Source organism: Bufo bufo, chromosome 3, assembly GCF_905171765.1.
Source record: "Bufo bufo chromosome 3, aBufBuf1.1, whole genome shotgun sequence".
In the NCBI taxonomy this organism is placed as follows: Eukaryota; Metazoa; Chordata; class Amphibia; order Anura; family Bufonidae; genus Bufo; species Bufo bufo.
In genome coordinates this window covers 354,745,139-354,763,498 of record NC_053391.1, presented here as the reverse complement: position 1 = coordinate 354,763,498, position 18,360 = coordinate 354,745,139, and the positions used below count along the sequence as shown (strand labels likewise).

General features: G+C 42.9%; 1 protein-coding gene across 1 annotated transcript; it reads right to left on the bottom strand.

Moving 5' to 3' along the window:
* Nucleotides 1-3,199: 3,199 nt before the first annotated feature.
* LOC120993789 (protein ALP1-like) lies at nucleotides 3,200-6,099 on the bottom strand. The gene is made up of 3 exons (XM_040422260.1): nucleotides 5,846-6,099; nucleotides 4,737-5,535; nucleotides 3,200-3,301 (listed from the first exon to the last, which is right to left on the bottom strand). The coding sequence occupies exons 1-3, from the start codon at nucleotides 6,097-6,099 to the stop codon at nucleotides 3,200-3,202; spliced, it is 1,155 nt and encodes a 384-aa protein (XP_040278194.1).
* Nucleotides 6,100-18,360: the final 12,261 nt, after the last annotated feature.

Genomic DNA, 18,360 nt, shown 5'->3' with positions numbered 1-18,360 from the left:
CATCCATAATTGGTACAATGGATATAAACTCGAAAGGTACATGATTTGCCAACACCGCAAAAGGATAGATAGGCCAATGTATTGGCAACAAGATTTGAAAGAGGCATTTTGGTTGCTGCAGGGCAGGCAGACGGCAATTTTCAATGAATACAAAACTGTGTTTGTTTTTCAGACACAGGAGGGTACACATTCCATTGAAAATCCGCGAAGTAGACGTCATAACGACGAGGATGTGAGTATCTATACTTAGGTTCTCTAAAGTAATCAATTGTCTTTTGTGATAACTATATTATTTATTAGGACACTAACAGGCAAAGTGAAAATCCATCACCTGTTCAAAAAAGAACTTCCAGGCGTGGTGGTCGCGGACAACGTGGTCGTGGCAGTCGTCGTGGACGTGTAGGCCGTGTGAGTAGGCACATGTGCTGTGATGTGAGCTGTCCACACTGCCCCCAGTATACAGTATCTTATATCACCTATAAGATAACGTGGCCATCATACCTCAATTTTTTTTTATTATTAGAACAAATGACCGTGAGGATTGGAGACATTTGTTTTACCCAAACAAAAATTTAAGTGTTGCTTATCACATAATGGACATACCATGAACAGGGGCTACTCTCTTATTAAATTAAAAGCAATGACCCGCTCGCCAAGTCTATATCTTTATAGCCGTTCACACCCAAAGACCAAATACAAGGAAACCAAAAAAAATTGAATATTTTTTTATTAAAACCAAAGATGCAGTGGGCAGTGGTGGCACATGCAACATATTCGCTATACAAGTTTTATCAAAAAGACTTAAGTGCTATTGGAATTGCAGGTAGCTTTTTAAGGTAATGATAACATTTGTTTTAAACCAAATAGGGTAGACAGCAAGAATTGGACGAGGAAGATAGGCAATTTCTCCCAATTATAAACTGTGAGCTGCTAATACAGCTAGTAGAAGCAAGGCCAGCTCTATGGGACCAAACAGACCCCAAACACTCGGACCACAACACGACTCGTCGACAATGGCAAGAGGTCTATGCCAATGTGGTTCCCACATGGAACGATTTGAGCCGTCAGGCTCAAAAAAATTGTGGTACATTAATTTCATTCCTTTTGTTAAATCATTTGGTTTTAGAAGATTTGATAGTGATGTTTCTAGTTGGAAGAATAGTGAAGTGAGCATAAGTTTTCTGTTCGGAAAACTTTGTTTCAACAACTGATACAGCCAATTCAGGTACCGGGCAAAATAACAGTTAAATACAATGCAGAATGTTGGACTGCCTGGAGCAACAGTTTTTTATGCAATCCGATGTCAACAGAAAATAATATATATAGCATTATATACGGTTATTATAATTGTTCTTTATTTTCTAGCTGAAATCATATCAACACGCTGGAGGTCAATACACGATAGGTTTATGCGTGACCTCAATCATGAACGAACGGCGCCAAGTGGTTTCGGTCCTTCTCAGAGGAAAGCTTACCAATATGCACCACATCTTCAATTTCTTCAACGTTGTTTTCAGCAGCGCATGTGAGTTAAATATCCTAAAGAGAAGCAAAAAAAAAATTATGAATATAGAAATTATACCTTTTATTTCCTATTTCAAGACTCATTCAAGCACACTCCCTCCTGAAGCAGAACCTCTTGAACATGAGGAATCAACCGAACAATTGTCTGGACGATCTACCGATCAAACTTCGTTACCATCTCAGTCACAGGATTCTGCTCTGGAGTTGCGCGGCCGCCAAACTGAGACATGTGCTCAGATTGAAGATACTCGACAGTTCATTTCTTCTGCCTTTGACAGAGTTTTAAGTAGGCCGAGGCCACTTCGAAGACCACATAGAGTCTTTGAGGATCTTGCACTGATTTTCCGAGATTGTTTATTAAAAATAGAGGAGGAGCAAACTCGGTATAAGCAAGAGTTAACTTCCATGATCAATCATGTCGAGGTAGTTTGTCGTCCAGAACCCCTTAACCATAATCAGCAGTTTCTCTTAACGTTAAGTCATTGGATGGACAACATGACTCCAGAGCAGAATTGTGATTGTCGAGTGACATTGATCAAAACTGTTTGGAATATTAAACACCCACCACCCTCTCAATTTGTTCCTCTGGCTCAGTCGTATCCCCCAGCCACCTCCTACCCAACATCCATGACTTCTCCACCTGCTCACTCATACTCTGAGCCACATATCGCTCCCCAGTCACAAAACTTTCAACAGTCACAAAACTTTCAACAGTCACAAAACTTACCCCTTTCCCAAAACTCTTAACAATCACAAAACTTTCCCCATTCACAAAACTTTAGCCAGTCCCAAAACTTTCCCCCATCCAACACTTTACCTACGTACCACAACTTTCCACAGGCCCAAAATGTAGGCACTGCACAAAACTTTCCAGCTTTACAGAACTTTCCATTAACATCCCACATCTTTATTCCATCCCAAAGCCATCCACCGTCCCAAAGACAACCTACGTTCCACCAATACCCAACGTCTCACACATTTCCACCTTCTCAAAGCCATAGCACATCCCTCAGATATCAACCTGCATCAACCTTTCAAGAGACTTTAAGGCAATCTCAATCACAGCTACCTTCCTATGTCTCTGCACAAACACCTTTCCAATCCAAAAGCACTGGAAGTTCCCAAACACGTCTACAGACACCAAGTCCAGATGTGATTTCTATGTCAACTCCAAATAAAATCTCCATAAACGAAGGTGTTTCCACCTCCGTTTTTCCCACTCCAACCACTTTTAATACCCCTTTCTGTTCCATACCAATCTGGTACTGATTCATATTCCCTTCATACTCCACAACATCAACAACAGGGTGATTATGTCAGACCGCAACATTCGTTCATGCAATCACTCCTAGACCAAAGTGCAGAAGATGATGGGTCCCCAACTGCAGCCCCAGGAAAGGCTCCATTCACTCAACCACCACCCTAGTTAACAAAATATATATTATGTTTTCTTGAAGTTTATAAATGAGTACCTCACAAGGTTTATATTGACCACAGTGTCAATTTTTTAAAGTTTATAAATAAGTACCTCACAAGGTTTATATTGACCACAGTGTCAATTTTTTGAAGTTTATAAATAAGTACCTCACAAGGTTTATATTGACCACTGTGTCAATTTTTGCACTTTAATGATGTTGAACTTGAAACATTTTCTATGTTTTATACTTTTATATTATTAGATTAATTTTAAGGATGTTTCAGATATGTGTGTAATTATTGTGCACTTATCAGCTTGCATAAGCCAAGAACTAACATGATAATCATAGCAGATTGGACCCTGAAAAGAGTAATTGGCCTTATTATTCATGATTACTTTATCTCCAGGCCAAGGTGCTGATGACTGACAGTTTTCCAGCTAGTCTTTTTTCCTTATATTAAGGAGAAAAATGCCATTCATCAGCACATGGGTCAGAGACACAGAGATTAGCTACCATGACTAGACTCAGGTTGGTTCAACTCTTTTACGGTAATGGACTGCAATGATTATGATGATAGTTCTTGTTTATCACGTGTGAGTGAGTGACACAGTACACAAATCCATATACTGTCACTTATTCAGCACCTTGCGTGGTCTGCACAAAGCTGATGACTTTTTCAGTCTCCCACCTGTTGTTGTTCCATTGCTATTGTCTCGCTATCATGATCCTCCATTGTACACTTTCTTGAAAACTATGCAAATACAAGAATAGAAATGGCATATGTCATTACTATTTTCTTTGATATAATGTCTCATGCACAAGACTGAACACACTCAGAGACATGGGGTTTGTCAAAAAAAAATTGTACCTGCTGATGTAATTTAAAGGGGTACTGGAGGACACACCATCAGTGATTACACTGATTCTTTGCATGTTATGCCACCCACATGGCTGTAGTCTAGCACTTTTTACATCATATTGATGATGCACAGTAGCCCTGTGTTTGGTAAGACATGCCTAGCAGCATTGAAATAACTGATAATGTGCACTTCCATTTGCATGTTCCATGTCACCATATAACTTCTGGCCCGCTCAAGGAAGACATGTCTCGCGGTGCATACTGTAGTGTGATGATTCTGAACTTGGTATGATGATGCTATCACATAGCATGTGCAATCATGAGAATGGTGTACACTTCAGTCACAGATAGAACAACCTTTTCACAATGGACATTTTGTTATTCCTACATGTGCGGTAGAGCTTATCTTATCCTTTTCTTATGTGAATTCTACTTCCATTGTGTTGAGCTACATGTTTTTATGGAAGTTTATTTGTAAACTTATGCAAATGATTATTAAAATATAAAAATATATTTAAAAAAAGTATTTATCTAAATAAATACTTTTATTATTTCAAATATACTTTGTCAGTGGTTTTAATACTTTCAAGACTCAAAACGACAAACAAGGGATATGGAGATCGTTGGAGAGGCATAGCTTACCTTTTGCTGAATTAAGGCAATAAATGTAGGTAGACCGATGCATCATGGTTAACTCAACAATAAACAACAATATAATAAGAACAAACAATAAAATAAACTATTATGTACATAACAAATTACAACTTTCAACTATACATATTTAATAAACAAACAGTAACAAACAATAGAGAATATATTTTTTTTTTGGAAGAACATCGCAGGAATATATAAGTTCAAATATGTTCATCGTGCCAAAGCACAGATCTAGCTGAAGAAATAAAATATTCTGCAAATTGATCGCGCATGCGACTCACAGCAACTGTTGATCTTGGGCCAGTTTCTATGTGATCTCCTGGTGGATTTAATGACAGTGGCTCCGTAGGCAAAGGCTCTTTGGTCAGTACATAATTGTGCAACACAACACATGCTTTTATGACATCATCCACAGTATCTGTTTTCAATTGTATTGCACGAGTGAATATTTGCCATTTTGCAGTCAATATGCCAAAAGCACACTCGACCATTCTTCTTGCTCGAGTCAGTCTGTAATTGAACACTCTTTTGCGATAGTCTAGACCACGGCTGGCATATGGCTTCAGTAAATTTCCACACATTTGGAAAGCTTCATCTCCGACTAGAACAAATGGAAGTGCAGGGTTTGTAGTACCTGGTAAAGGCCTGGGCTCTGGTATACCAAAGTTTCCGGAGTACAGCCTTCTTCCCATATTAGAATTTTTAAAAACACGTGAGTCATTTGTTCGTCCAAAAGCTCCAATATCAGCAGCCACAAATTTGTAATTTGCATCAACAATTGCCATTAGGATCACAGAAAAATACTTTTTATAGTTAAAAAACGAGGATCCACTACGTGGGGGCTTCAAGAGCCTCACATGCTTCCCATCCACTGCACCAATACAATTGGGAAACTGTGTCACCTCATAAAACTTGTCGGCTATGCTGATCCACTGTTGGCAAGTAGGATGGGGAAGAAATTCTTCACGCAGAAGATTCCAAATTGCCCGGCAGGTATCTTTAACAATGTAAGATATTGTAGATTTTCCTAGTCGAAATTGAAAATGAAGACTGGAAAAACTTTCACCACTAGCCAGAAACCTACAAAAAAATAAAATTAAATTTAACATAATTGTTACACAAATACTATTCACAATAAAAAAACTGCAGCAAAACAACTTTTCGGATTGTCCCACAAGCATTAATTCAAGATCCTTCACAGCAAACAGATCAACATTACCTAGCGGTTGAACGGAAAATGGTATAAAATTTGGATGCATTTACATATTTTAGGTAACTACTATATATTAAAACTTGTCTCTTGAGATTAATCATATACTCACAATAATAATGAAAAAAAAAGGCTCTGAAACACAGTAGAAGCAATAATGGAAAGTTGTACCATACATACCGCAGAGTGAACATGAGTCGTTCTTCGGGAGTTACACTTCGACGAAATTTCGTATCCTTCCGTCTCAATCGGCGACGTAAACGTTGGGAAAGGTCATCAAAGCTTGCGACACTTACACAGAGATATTCTGTAAATTTGACAGGGTGTTTTCGGAGTTCTTGATAAAGGGTCGAATAAACACCTTGTGTCATTCGGCATGATGTAATGGGATGCACCCAATATCGCCGTCTCCTTTTCATGGATGACATTCGCATCTTTCGAAGTTTCCATATTATATAGTCCACAGAAAAAAGGACATGAGCGGGCAGCATTGTTCCTCTTCCAGCAATTGGATGTCACAATATAGCACCATTTTTATATAGCATGCAGATAGGGGAGGGACAACTGAAAAAAAAAAAAGGAGAAAAACGGATCCGTTACCGGAGTAACTAAACGGATTGAACGGACATTTAACTGACATTTTTAATTTGTTTATTAACGTATACGTTAGATGGTATCCGTTTGAAAACGTAGCAAAATATGTCCATTACGTTCCGTTATGAATTAATCTGTTTCAATTTTGAAACGGACGCAAGTCATAACGGAAAGCCCAATGGAGGACAAACGCTGATGTGAACGAGGCCTAAAACCCATATATACACCTTTTCATGGTTGTGTCATTGCTGTGTTTACATGCTGAAGTACATGCTGAGGGGGCGTATAACAACAAAGCCTGAGCTCTGCCTCATGAATATTTGTGGGCGTGAGCAACCTGACCTTTCCCTCACCCTGCTCTGCACTTTGCATAAAAAAAAACCACATGATCATCTCCTAGCTCACACTGGCAGAAGATCTTCCTGTCACATTGCAGCTGGAGCTGCCTGCCGGATCCGCTGATCAGTGTGACAACTGACAGCATTTGTAGATGGATCCGGGTGCGGATCCGTCTAGAAATGCATTGCAAGAACGGATCCGTCTACAAATGCATTTTTTGTACGGATCCATCTATCTGCTTGTCATGCGGATCGACGGATCCCTCTAGCAGTCTTTTTCACAGTTTTCATGGTCTGTGCATGCGCAGACCGGAAGGACAGATTCGTCCTTCAGGTCCTTCAGTTGTTTTGCAATGCCGGATCCGGCAGGCAGTTCCGTCGTCGGAGCTGCCTGCTGGATCCACCGATCAGTGTGACAACTGACAGCATTTGTAGACGGATCCGGGTGCAGATCTGTCTAGAAATGCATTGCAAGAACGGATCCGTTTACAAATGCATTTTTTGTATGGAGCCGTCTATCCGCTTGTCATGCGGATGGACAGATCCGTCTTGCAGTCTTTTTCACAGTTTTCATGGTCTGTGCATGCGCAGACCGGAAGGACGGATCCGTCCTTCAGTTGTTTTGCAATGCCGGATCCGGCAGGCAGTTCCGTCGTCGGAGCTGCCTGCCGGATCCGCCGATCAGTGTGACAACTGACAGCATTTGTAGACGGATCCGGGTGCGGATCTGTCTAGAAATGCATTGCAAGAACGGATCCGTCTAAAAATGCATTGCAAGAACGGATCCGTCTATCCGCTTGTATTCGGAACTGCTCGCCGGATCACTCTGCTGCAAGTGTGAAAGTAGACTTAGTCCTGCGACCTCTCACCGTGCACTGCCGTGCTGCGCCGGAGATCCGCACCATCCCCATTATAGTCAATGAGGACGGAGCGGCAGTCCAGCGGCACGGCCAAATAGCGGCAGGGCGGATCCGACAGGGTGAACAGCCTGTCGGATACGTCCTGCCGCTAGTGTCAAAATACACTTAGACCCCTTTCACACGGGCGAGTATTCCGTGCGGATGCGATGCGTGAGGTGAACGCATTGCACCCGCACTGAATACTGACCCATTCATTTCTATGGGGCTGTTCACATGAGCAGTGATTTTCACGCATCACTTGTGCGTTGCGTGAAAATCGCAGCATGCTCTATATTCTGCGTTTTTCACGCAACGCAGGCCCCATAGAAGTGAATGGGGCTGCGTGAAAATCGCAAGCATCCGCAAGCAAGTGCGGATGCAGTGCGATTTTCACGCACGGTTGCTAGGAGACGATCGGGATGGAGACCCGATCATTATTATTTTCCCTTATAACATGGTTATAAGGGAAAATAATAGCATTCTGAATACAGAATGCATAGTAAAACAGCGCTGGAGGGGTTAAAAAAAAATATATAATAATTTAACTCACTCTAGTCCACTTGATCGCTGCCCGGCATCTCCTTCTGTCTCCTTTGCTGAACAGGACCTGTGGTGAGCATTAATTACAGGTAAAGGACCTTTGGTGACGTCACTCCGGTCATCACATGATCCATCACATGATCTTTTACCATGGTGATGGATCATGTGATGACCGGAGTGACATCACCAAAGGTCCTTCACCTGTAATTAATGCTCACCACAGGTCCTGTTCAGCAAAGGAGACAGAAGGAGATGCCGGGCTACGCGATCAAGTGGACTAAGGTGAGTTAAATTTTTTTCTTTTTTTTTTTAACCCCTCCAGCGCTAGTTTACTATGCAGTCTATATTCAGAATGCTATTATTTTCCCTTATAACTATGTTATAAGGGGAAATAATACAATCTACAGAACACCGATCCCAAGCCCGAACTTCTGTGAAGAAGTTCGGGTTTGGGTACCAAACATGCGCGATTTTTCTCACGCGAGTGCAAAACGCATTACAATGTTTTGCACTCGCGCGAAAAAATCACGGGTGTTCCCGCAACGCACCCGCATATTTTCCCGCAACGCCCGTGTGAACCCAGCCTTACGCTAGTGTGCAAGTACCATTATCAGTATCTGTATCTAAGCAATATCTATATTATTCAAATATATATTCAATATAGATATTGCTTAGATAAATATATATATTGGTGGCAGATATGGATTTTATATAGCTGAATCAAAAAATATGAAGGACTATTATATATTTATTTTTCCCAGGGGGTGGTAACTGTATAATGTGTAGTTGTTGGGGGATAACATGGGTGTAAGTACGATCCCCAGACGCAGAGGGGATCACACTAACTCTAGCCCCAGTGAGTGCTGCCGGAGACAAGATCGCCTCGGCTCTGGTACGTACCGCACATGCGCGATCTCATACCATCGCCGAGGCAATGTTAGAAGAGCTGGAGAGGGGCGGGCACCAGAGGCTCTGACGTCTTGTTTACAGAGCCTGGCCACTCCCTCAAGCAGGGAGAAGCTTGTAAACGAGACGTCATCACCAGAGCCGGCTTGCTGACGTCGGGGGTCACATGACCCATAATTGAACTGGCCAAACGGAGAAAGATAGCTGATGTAAGTGATTAGAAGAAACTTTCAATAGACTATAATAAGAGTAATTAGAATGAATTTATTTAAGTCGGATAACCCCTTTAAAGGTAGGCAGACAATGTCATAGAGCAGCAGGAAATGCTAGCAGAATGCTTGGGTGTATAAGGAGAGGCATTACCAGTAGAAAGAGGGAGGTGCTCATGCCGCTCTACAGAGCACTACTGTAGTGAGACCTCATTTGGAGTATTGTGCTCAGTACTGGAAACCATATCTCCAGAAGGATATTGATACTTTGGAGAGAGTTCAGAGAAGAGCTACTAAACTGGTACATGGATTGCAGGATAAAACTTACCAGGAAAGATTAAAGGACCTTAACATGTATAGCTTGGAAGAAAGACGAGACAGATATGATAGAAACTTTTAAATACATAAAGGGAATCAACAAGGTAAAAGAGGAGAGAATATTTAAAAGAAGAAAAACTGCTACAAGAGGACATAATTTTAAATTAGAGGGGCAAAGGTTTAAAAGTACTATCAGGAAGTATTACTTTACTGAGAGAGTAGTGGATGCATGGAATAGCCTTCCTGCAGAAGTGGTAGCTGCAAATACAGTGAAGGAGTTTAAGCATGCATGGGATAGGCATAAGGCCATCATTCATATAAGATAGGTTCAGGGGCTATTCATAGTATTCAGTATATTGGGCAGACTAGATGGGCCAAATGGTTCTAATCTGCCGACACATTCTATGTTTCTATGTTCCTATAAACTTCACATCGAACAGGCGCACAGAACTAGACCACCTATCAGCGTCAGCGCACCTTAAAAATACGAGGCCACTCTATTTTACTTTTCCAAGACTTTTCTGCATCGGTCTCCCAGAAGCGGAGAGCATTCACCCCAATATGTCAAAGTCTCTGCGATAGGGCGATCCGATTCCAGCGGATCTATCCGGCAAAGTTACGGGTACTGGATAATGGCAGGCAACAAATCTTTGAGGATCCACGTGACACCCGCCGCCACTTCCAACTGGACCATGAGAACTGAAGCCTGTTCCATCATACTGGAAGGGTCCCTTACACCTCTCCATGCTCATGATCTTACCAACATGGGAGGTCCACGGGTCTCACTACCCCCGCAGTAATAGACTGCGGGGTGTTATCTCAATTTTACTGAGGCTAACCTTTGTTAGCACTAATGTGCAATTGTTTCTATGGTTTTTGACATGTTTTGTTTTCTTTATGGTCCACTTATCACCTCTTTTTCTTTTTCTCCAGGCATTTGGCCGCGGCGCGTGGACCCCTGAGCACTCCATCTCGGTCTTCCAACTCTGTTCTCTGACGCTGCTGGGACGAGGGGGAATGGTCAGTTATGACACACTCTTTGAACCTTTACATCACTATCCTGAGGTCAGATGAGATCATACACACCCCATGACACGGGGGATTACAATACCCCCACCACACTCATATTATTATCCTGGCGGGCCTTAACAACCCAATTAAACGTAAAAAGGTCCTCACCCACTTAAAACAAACAAAACCTGATATAATATTCCTACAGGAAACACTGGAGGCAAGGGTCTAATAACAGACTATAGCATGGCTTGACGGATGCCACTCGTCGGACTATACGTCTAAAGCCAGAGGGGTGGCCATATTATTTCTTAGAGGTTTAGGGGTATTTGTAGAGGAGGAGTTGGAGGATAGGACGGGCTGATATTTACTGCTGCGAATATAAATAGCAGGGAAGTCATATACACTTTTAAACATATACGCCCCTAATCAAACGAACACAGATTTCTTCGCTAGGCTCCAGGCCCTTCTCCTACCCAGGTCAGATCTCAACATAATCATTGGGGGCGATTTTAACACCACTATATATCCAATTTTAGATAATTCCGCTTTACAAGCATCACCTAGAACGTCCTCTAGAGATCTCACTAATCTAATGGAAGCGGTTTCATTATGTGACCCATGGAGAATCCAACACACCACTGCCTGAGAATATACTTTCTATTCGGCAGCACATGCTAGCTTCTCAAGACTCGACTATCTATTAACATCAGCATCCCTTTTTCACTCTGTTACCGACACCTCGATCATGGCATTTGCAATTTCAGATCATGCACCTATCACCATAACTATACAAGGCTTAGAACCACAAATCAGAACTAGGTTATGGAAATTTCCCACATATCTCTACAAGTCAGATGAGTTCCATGAATACCTCAAAATACACAGGGCCAATTTTGTGGACGATAATATTGAACACTTAGATAGCTTGCCATTTTTATGGGCAACCTCTAAGGTGGTCCTCAGCAGTTATATCATCAACTACATACGCCTGAAACGCAAAAAGGCGGCTAAAAAATTCTCCTCCCTACATAGAGACCTACTCAAAGCCCAACAGTCATATATACATTCCTCTTCCTCTTATACCAAACAAGTATATGAAGAAACCAAACAGGTAGTAGATTCATTTGTTCAGAGCCAGGCAGTTTGGCTGACTCGGCTGGATCAAAATAGATAATACAGAGAAGCAAACAGGTTGGGACATCTCCTGGAACGTCTAGCCCAAAACCGTACTAAATATGTACATATCCACTCCCTCTACAATCCTGCTTCTGCAAGTACCACCACTGAGACAGGGAAGATTGGGGATATATTTCACTCATACTATAAGGATCTTTACTATTGATAAGCGGCAGGGGTCATATTCGAATTCTCGATATTTCGCGAATATTTCGTAGAGTAGTGTTGATTGCGAATTTTTGTAATGAGAATTTTCGTAATGAGAATTTTCGTAATGAGAATCAATGAGATCGTTAAAACTCTGATCCGATGGTATATTCTAACCCCCAGGCGTTCCCATGGTGACGGGGACGCTTGTCGGGGAGGAGTATGCCAACAACTGTTCAGATAAAAAAAAAAAGACGAATATTTTAAAAAACTAATATATTCGATATAGTGCTATATATTTGTTTTTTAGAATATTCGTAATATTCTAAAACAAGAATATATAGCGAATATTCGAGATTTTTTTTTAAAATCAGTACACATGATCCCTCCCTGCTTCTAGCTTGTGGGCCAATGAGAAGACTGCAATATCTTTGACTTTAGGAGTAGTGCTGATTACGAATTTTCGTAATGCGAATTTTCCTAATGAGAATTTTCCTAATGAGAATTTTCGTAATATTATAGTTTGCTATATTGCTATATATTCTTGTTTTAGAATATTATGAATATTCTAAAAATATTCTAAAAAACTAATATATGGTGAATATTCGAAAAAAAAAGAATATAGAGCAATTTAGCTAATAAAGTGCCGATATTCGCAATAAAAATTCGCAATTCGAATATTTGTGATCAACACTAATCTTTACATGGCTGTCCCAAAACATACAGACAAGATAGCCTCCTTTCTCGATTCTCTTGACCTTTCCACTCTTACTGAGGACCAAAAGACAGCCCTAGACACAGCTATCACAGAAACTGAGGTGCAAAATGTGATCTCCTCCTCGCCCAATAACAAGGCTGAGGTCCTGACGGGCTCTGTAATGAATATTACAAAATGCTCAACACTGAGATCATCCCTATACTGACTCAGCTGTATAATGCCATATATACACAACATACCATGGTGGACTTGTTTCTAGACTCCAGGACAATACTGATTCCCAAGCCCAACAAGGACGTGTCACTACCACAATCTTATAGACCCATATCCCTTTTGAATAGCAATTACAAATTCTTGGTGAAAATTCTAACAGACTACAAAACATTCTCCCCAGAATCATACACCCCTCCCAGAGGGGATTCATTAAATCTGTCAAAAACATAGCTGCCACCCTTGAGACACAAGATAATAACGGCCCCCCTACCCTACTGCTAAGTATAGATGCCGAAAAGGCGTTTGACAAAGTGCCAAGGCCCTTTTTGAACGCCGCTTTATCTCACAGGCGGTTTGGCCCTGTGTTTTCTGACTTTATCTGTCATCTTCAATCGGTTGTTCGCACCACACTCACAGTAAACGGCTACAACACCCCCTATCTAGACATTTTTAGGGGCACCAGGCAGGGATGCCCTCTTTCCCCTCTGCTTTTTAATATCTCTTTAGACCCCCTTCTACATTATCTACAATCACTCAACACCTCTCCGAAAGACGACCGTCTTCCAGTCGCCCTGGCCGCATTTGCCGACGATATACTGTTAATTGTTAAACACCCAGAAACCACATTCCCACAAACACTACAAGACCTTATAGATATCGGACAGCTTTCGGGTTACACCCTTAACCTGGATAAATCCAAATCTCTGCTCCTTAAAGGACCCACAAGACCGAGATGGACTGCTCCTTTCCCCTTTCAATGGCGCTCGCACTCTATATCATACATGGGGGTACAGATTACCAAATCACCTGGTAAGCTATATAATGCCAATATTGCACCCTATGTGCATATGCTGGAAGACACGCTAGCAGGCTGGCGAGTCGCGACATCTTCCTTTGTCGTACATGGGGTGGGCATACCTTCTTAAGATGGTGGAATTTCCCCGCCTGCTATATCTTCTACATTCCCTACCAGTATATTTACGCCCCATAGACGAGAAGAAAATTAACTGTTTATACCGTAAATTTATCTGGCATGGTCGTCGCCCCAGGATACCTTATATTATTTTACAACAACCTAGGCTGAAGGGGGGCTGAACTTTCCCAACATCAGGCTTTATAATATTGCAGCTCTGATAAGAATAGAAATAGACTGGATGCATCATACATCCATGTTCTCAAACAGGTGTCAGGAACAGGCCTTTATACCCAGATTAAGGACAAGAGTTGAACGGCACTCCTCGTTTAGTATGGACGGTGCTCAGTGGTAAAAGTAGTACCAATATTAATAGGAAGACCACGACACTCAAAAAAGAATGTTGCATAAATATCTTATTTATTTTCTTATATTTTTAAATGTCTGGTTTTGGCTATGTTGTTATGTCTGGAAACTTGTTTTTGTCTGGAAAACCTGCTGTGTCATTGCCATTGAGTATCATTGAAGCTCTAATGTAAATCTATACCAGACGGGAGCTGAAACAATGTATCTGTTTGTGCTGAGCTTTTCCACTCCACCCCTCCCACTAGAAGGTTCTAGTCTAGCAAAAACTGTATATAAGGAGAGCAGTCAGAGCCCCTAGTGTGCTGCAGTAAGGGAACAGTGCTTGGAAGAGGAGATTCTTCCAGACTACTGAGTGACTAGAAGAAGACGCTGAGACGGGGATACGCTGCCACAGACCCTGGATCACCAGCCTTGGACCAAAGTACCAGACTTCTGAAGAGAAAGAGGCACAGCTAGCTCAGGCCTTTTCTCAGCATCAAACACTTATTCTGCCAGGGAGGAGACTGGAGAAGCCAGCCCAATGCCTCACCTGTATTGTTTTGTACCTGAATTCCTCCAGTAAAGAAGCACCCTGGCTTACTGCAGACCCTGACTCTCTGGATTTATTTCCCATTGGGGTGCACCACGCCTTACCATCCCTTCCGGAGAGCAGCAACACGTGGTGACACCACTAGTGATGTCGCGAACATAAAATTTTCAGTTCGCGAACAGCGAACGAGAACTTCCGCAAATGTTCGCGAACTGGCGAACCGGGCGAACCGCCATAGACTTCAATAGACAGGCGAATTTTAAAACCCACAGGGACTCTTTCTGGCCACAATAGTGATGAGAAAGTTGTTTCAAGGGGTCTAACACCTGGACTGTGGCATGCCGGAGGGGGATCTATGGCAAAACTCCCATGGAAAATTACGTAGTGGACGCAGAGTCGGGTTTTAATCCATAAAGGGCATAAATCAACTAACATTCCTAAATTGTTTGGAATAACGTGCTTTAAAACATCCAGTGTGTGTATACGATCAGGTATGATGTTGTATCGATCAGGTAGTGTAAGGGTTACGCCCGCATCACAGACATTGACAGACCAAACTCCCCTTTTAATGCACCGCAAACAGTTCATTTGCACAACCGCAAACTCCCCATTTGCACAAGGTTGGATACCAAGCTAGCCACGTCCCGGTGATGTCATTGAAGGTTTCTTCCTCCACCCAGCCACGTACAACACCAAGGGTCCCCGAAAGGTCAATTGAATTGATTTTTCGAACGGGGAGATGGTTAAAAAAACGCTGGCTCCCTCCCCTTTGTTTTTATCCACGGTGACTGCGTCTGCGCCGTGCAATTTACTGTCACACCCGATATGAGTGGTATTTTCTGTAGTACTATTCTCATCAGTTTAATCCCTCTAACGTCCCCAATCTGGGTGCCATTTATTGAATAGATTTTTCGAACGGGGAGATGGTATCAGTGGTTGGCACTGGCAGTGGGCACACTACAGTCAGTAGAAGCGGGCCTGACACACACTGGCAGCAGGCAAGCAACTGAAATTACACTAAAGTGTAAAAATTAAATGCCTTATTTATCGGTAAGCTACTGTGCCACCCGGTATGAGTGGTTGGCACTGGCAGTGGGCACACTACAGTCAGTGGAAGAGGGCCTGACACACACTGGCAGCAGGCAAGCAACTGAATTTAGACTACTGTCTAAAAATTAAATGCCTTATTTATCGGCAAGCTACTGTGCCACCCGGTATCAGTGGTTGGCACTGGCAGTGGGCACACTACAGTCAGTGGAAGCGGGCCTGACACACACTGGCAGCAGGCAAGCAACTGAATTTAGACTACTGTCTAAAAATTAAATGCCTTATTTATCGGCAAGCTACTGTGCCACCCGGTATCAGTGGTTGGCACTGGCAGTGGGCACACTACAGTCAGTTGAAGTCGGCCTGACACACACTAGCAGCAGGCAAGCAGCTGAAATTACACTAAAGTGTAAAAATTAAATGCCTTTTTTATGCAAAGTCCTGTGCCAGCCGGTATGAGTGGTGGGCACTGGCAGTGGGCACACTACAGTCAGTGGAAGTCAGCCTGACACACACTGGCAGGCAACTAACCTTAGATTAAAGTGTAAAAATTAAGTGCCTATTTTTTAAGCAAAGTCCTGTGCCACTCGGTATGACAGGGGTGGGCACTGGCAGTGGGCACACTACAGTCAGTTGAAGTCGGCCTGACACACACTAGCAGCAGGCAAGCAGCTGAAATTACATTAAAGTGTAAAAATTAAATGCCTTTTTTAAGCAAAGTCCTGTGCCAGCCGGTATGAGTGGTGGGCACTGGCAGTGGGCACACTACAGTCAGTGGAAGTCAGCCTGACACACACTGGCAGGCAACTAACCTTAGATTAAAGTGTAAAAATTAAGTGCCTATTTTTTAAGCAAAGTCCTGTGCCACTCGGTATGACAGGGGTGGGCACTGGCAGTGGGCACACTACAGTCAGTGGAAGTCAGCCTGACACACACTGGCAGGCAACTAACCTTAGATTAAAGTGTAAAAATTAAGTGCCTATTTTTTAAGCAAAGTCCTGTGCCACTCGGTATGACAGGGGTGGGCACTGGCAGTGGGCACACTACAGTCAGTTGAAGTCGGCCTGACACACACTAGCAGCAGGCAAGCAGCTGAAATTACATTAAAGTGTAAAAATTAAATGCCTTTTTTAAGCAAAGTCCTGTGCCAGCCGGTATGAGTGGTGGGCACTGGCAGTGGGCACACTACAGTCAGTGGAAGTCAGCCTGACACACACTGGCAGGCAACTAACCTTAGATTAAAGTGTAAAAATTAAGTGCCTATTTTTTAAGCAAAGTCCTGTGCCACTCGGGATGACAGGGGTGGGCACTGGCAGTGGGCACACTACAGTCAGTTGAAGTCGGCCTGACACACACTGGCAGGCAACTAACCTTAGATTAAAGTGTAAAAATGAAGTGCCTTTTTTTTAAGCAAAGTCCTGTGCCACACGGGATGACAGGGGTGGGCACTGGCAGTGGGCACACTACAGTCAGTTGAAGTCGGCCTGACACACACTAGCAGCAGGCAAGCAGCTGAAATTACACTAAAGTGTAAAAATTAAATGCCTTTTTTATGCAAAGTCCTGTGCCAGCCGGTATGAGTGGTGGGCACTGGCAGTGGGCACACTACAGTCAGTGGAAGTCAGCCTGACACACACTGGCAGGCAACTAACCTTAGATTAAAGTGTAAAAATTAAGTGCCTTTTTTTAAGCAAAGTCCTGTGCCACACGGAATGACAGGGGTGAGCACTGGCAGTGGGCACACTACAGTCTGTGGGCCTGCAGCTCCTCACACACAGGCAGGCCAGGCAACTGCAATATGTATATAAAGGAAAAAAAAAAAGCAGACTAATGTTGCAGCCCTAAAAAGGGCTTTTTGGGGTGCTGTCAGGACGCTGTCCTTACAGCAGAGATCAGATGAGTCTTTCAGGACTGGAGTGGACACTGAATTCACTAGCCTAGCTATCGATTTCCCAATTAAATCAGCAGCAGTTACAGTCTCCCTCCTCTCACTAAGACTGCAGCTTCAGAATGAATCTAAAATGGATGCTGTGCAGGAGGTGGGAGGGTCTGGGAGGGAGGGTATGCTGCTGATTGGCTGGAATGTGTCTGCTGACTGTGAGGTACAGGGTCAAAGTTTGCTCAATGATGATGTATAGGGGGCGGACCGAACATCGCATGTGTTCGCCCGGCAGAGGCGAACGCGAACAAGCTATGTTCGCCGGGAACTGTTCGCCGTCGGATAGTTCGGGCCATCTCTAGACACCACGACAGTGACCGAGGGACCCAGTGTAGCGTTGGGGCCACCCTAAACCTGACCACTGCAATTTGGCATCACAAACAGGATACGGTCCAGCACCAGCAGTTATTGTGGATCCAGCTCCAGTGGATCAAGACAGCCAGTGGCAACTACAGGATTGCCCCAGCCTGTATCTGAGGTGAACCAGCAACATATAAGCAACTGTACTGTGCTAGTGAGACTGTGTCCTGCATTATTAGCTAGAGATTTGTTAGTGAGGGTCTGGGTTACTGCCTCATAGTGCTACTATACTTTACTGCCATGTGAGTAGATGGAGACCGTGATATGCCTGCCAGTTCTGTGGTTTCTAGCCCTTCTCCAACAATACCCTTGTCAGTACCATTTTTTGGGTGCCCCAAGGTTACCGAAATATAGAGGAGAGCCTACAGGCCTCAGAGATTTTAGGAATCAAATGAGTGCCATTTACAAGATGATTTCCATTAATGATGACCAGAAAGTCGCTATGTTGATTGGTCAATTAGAGGGAGCA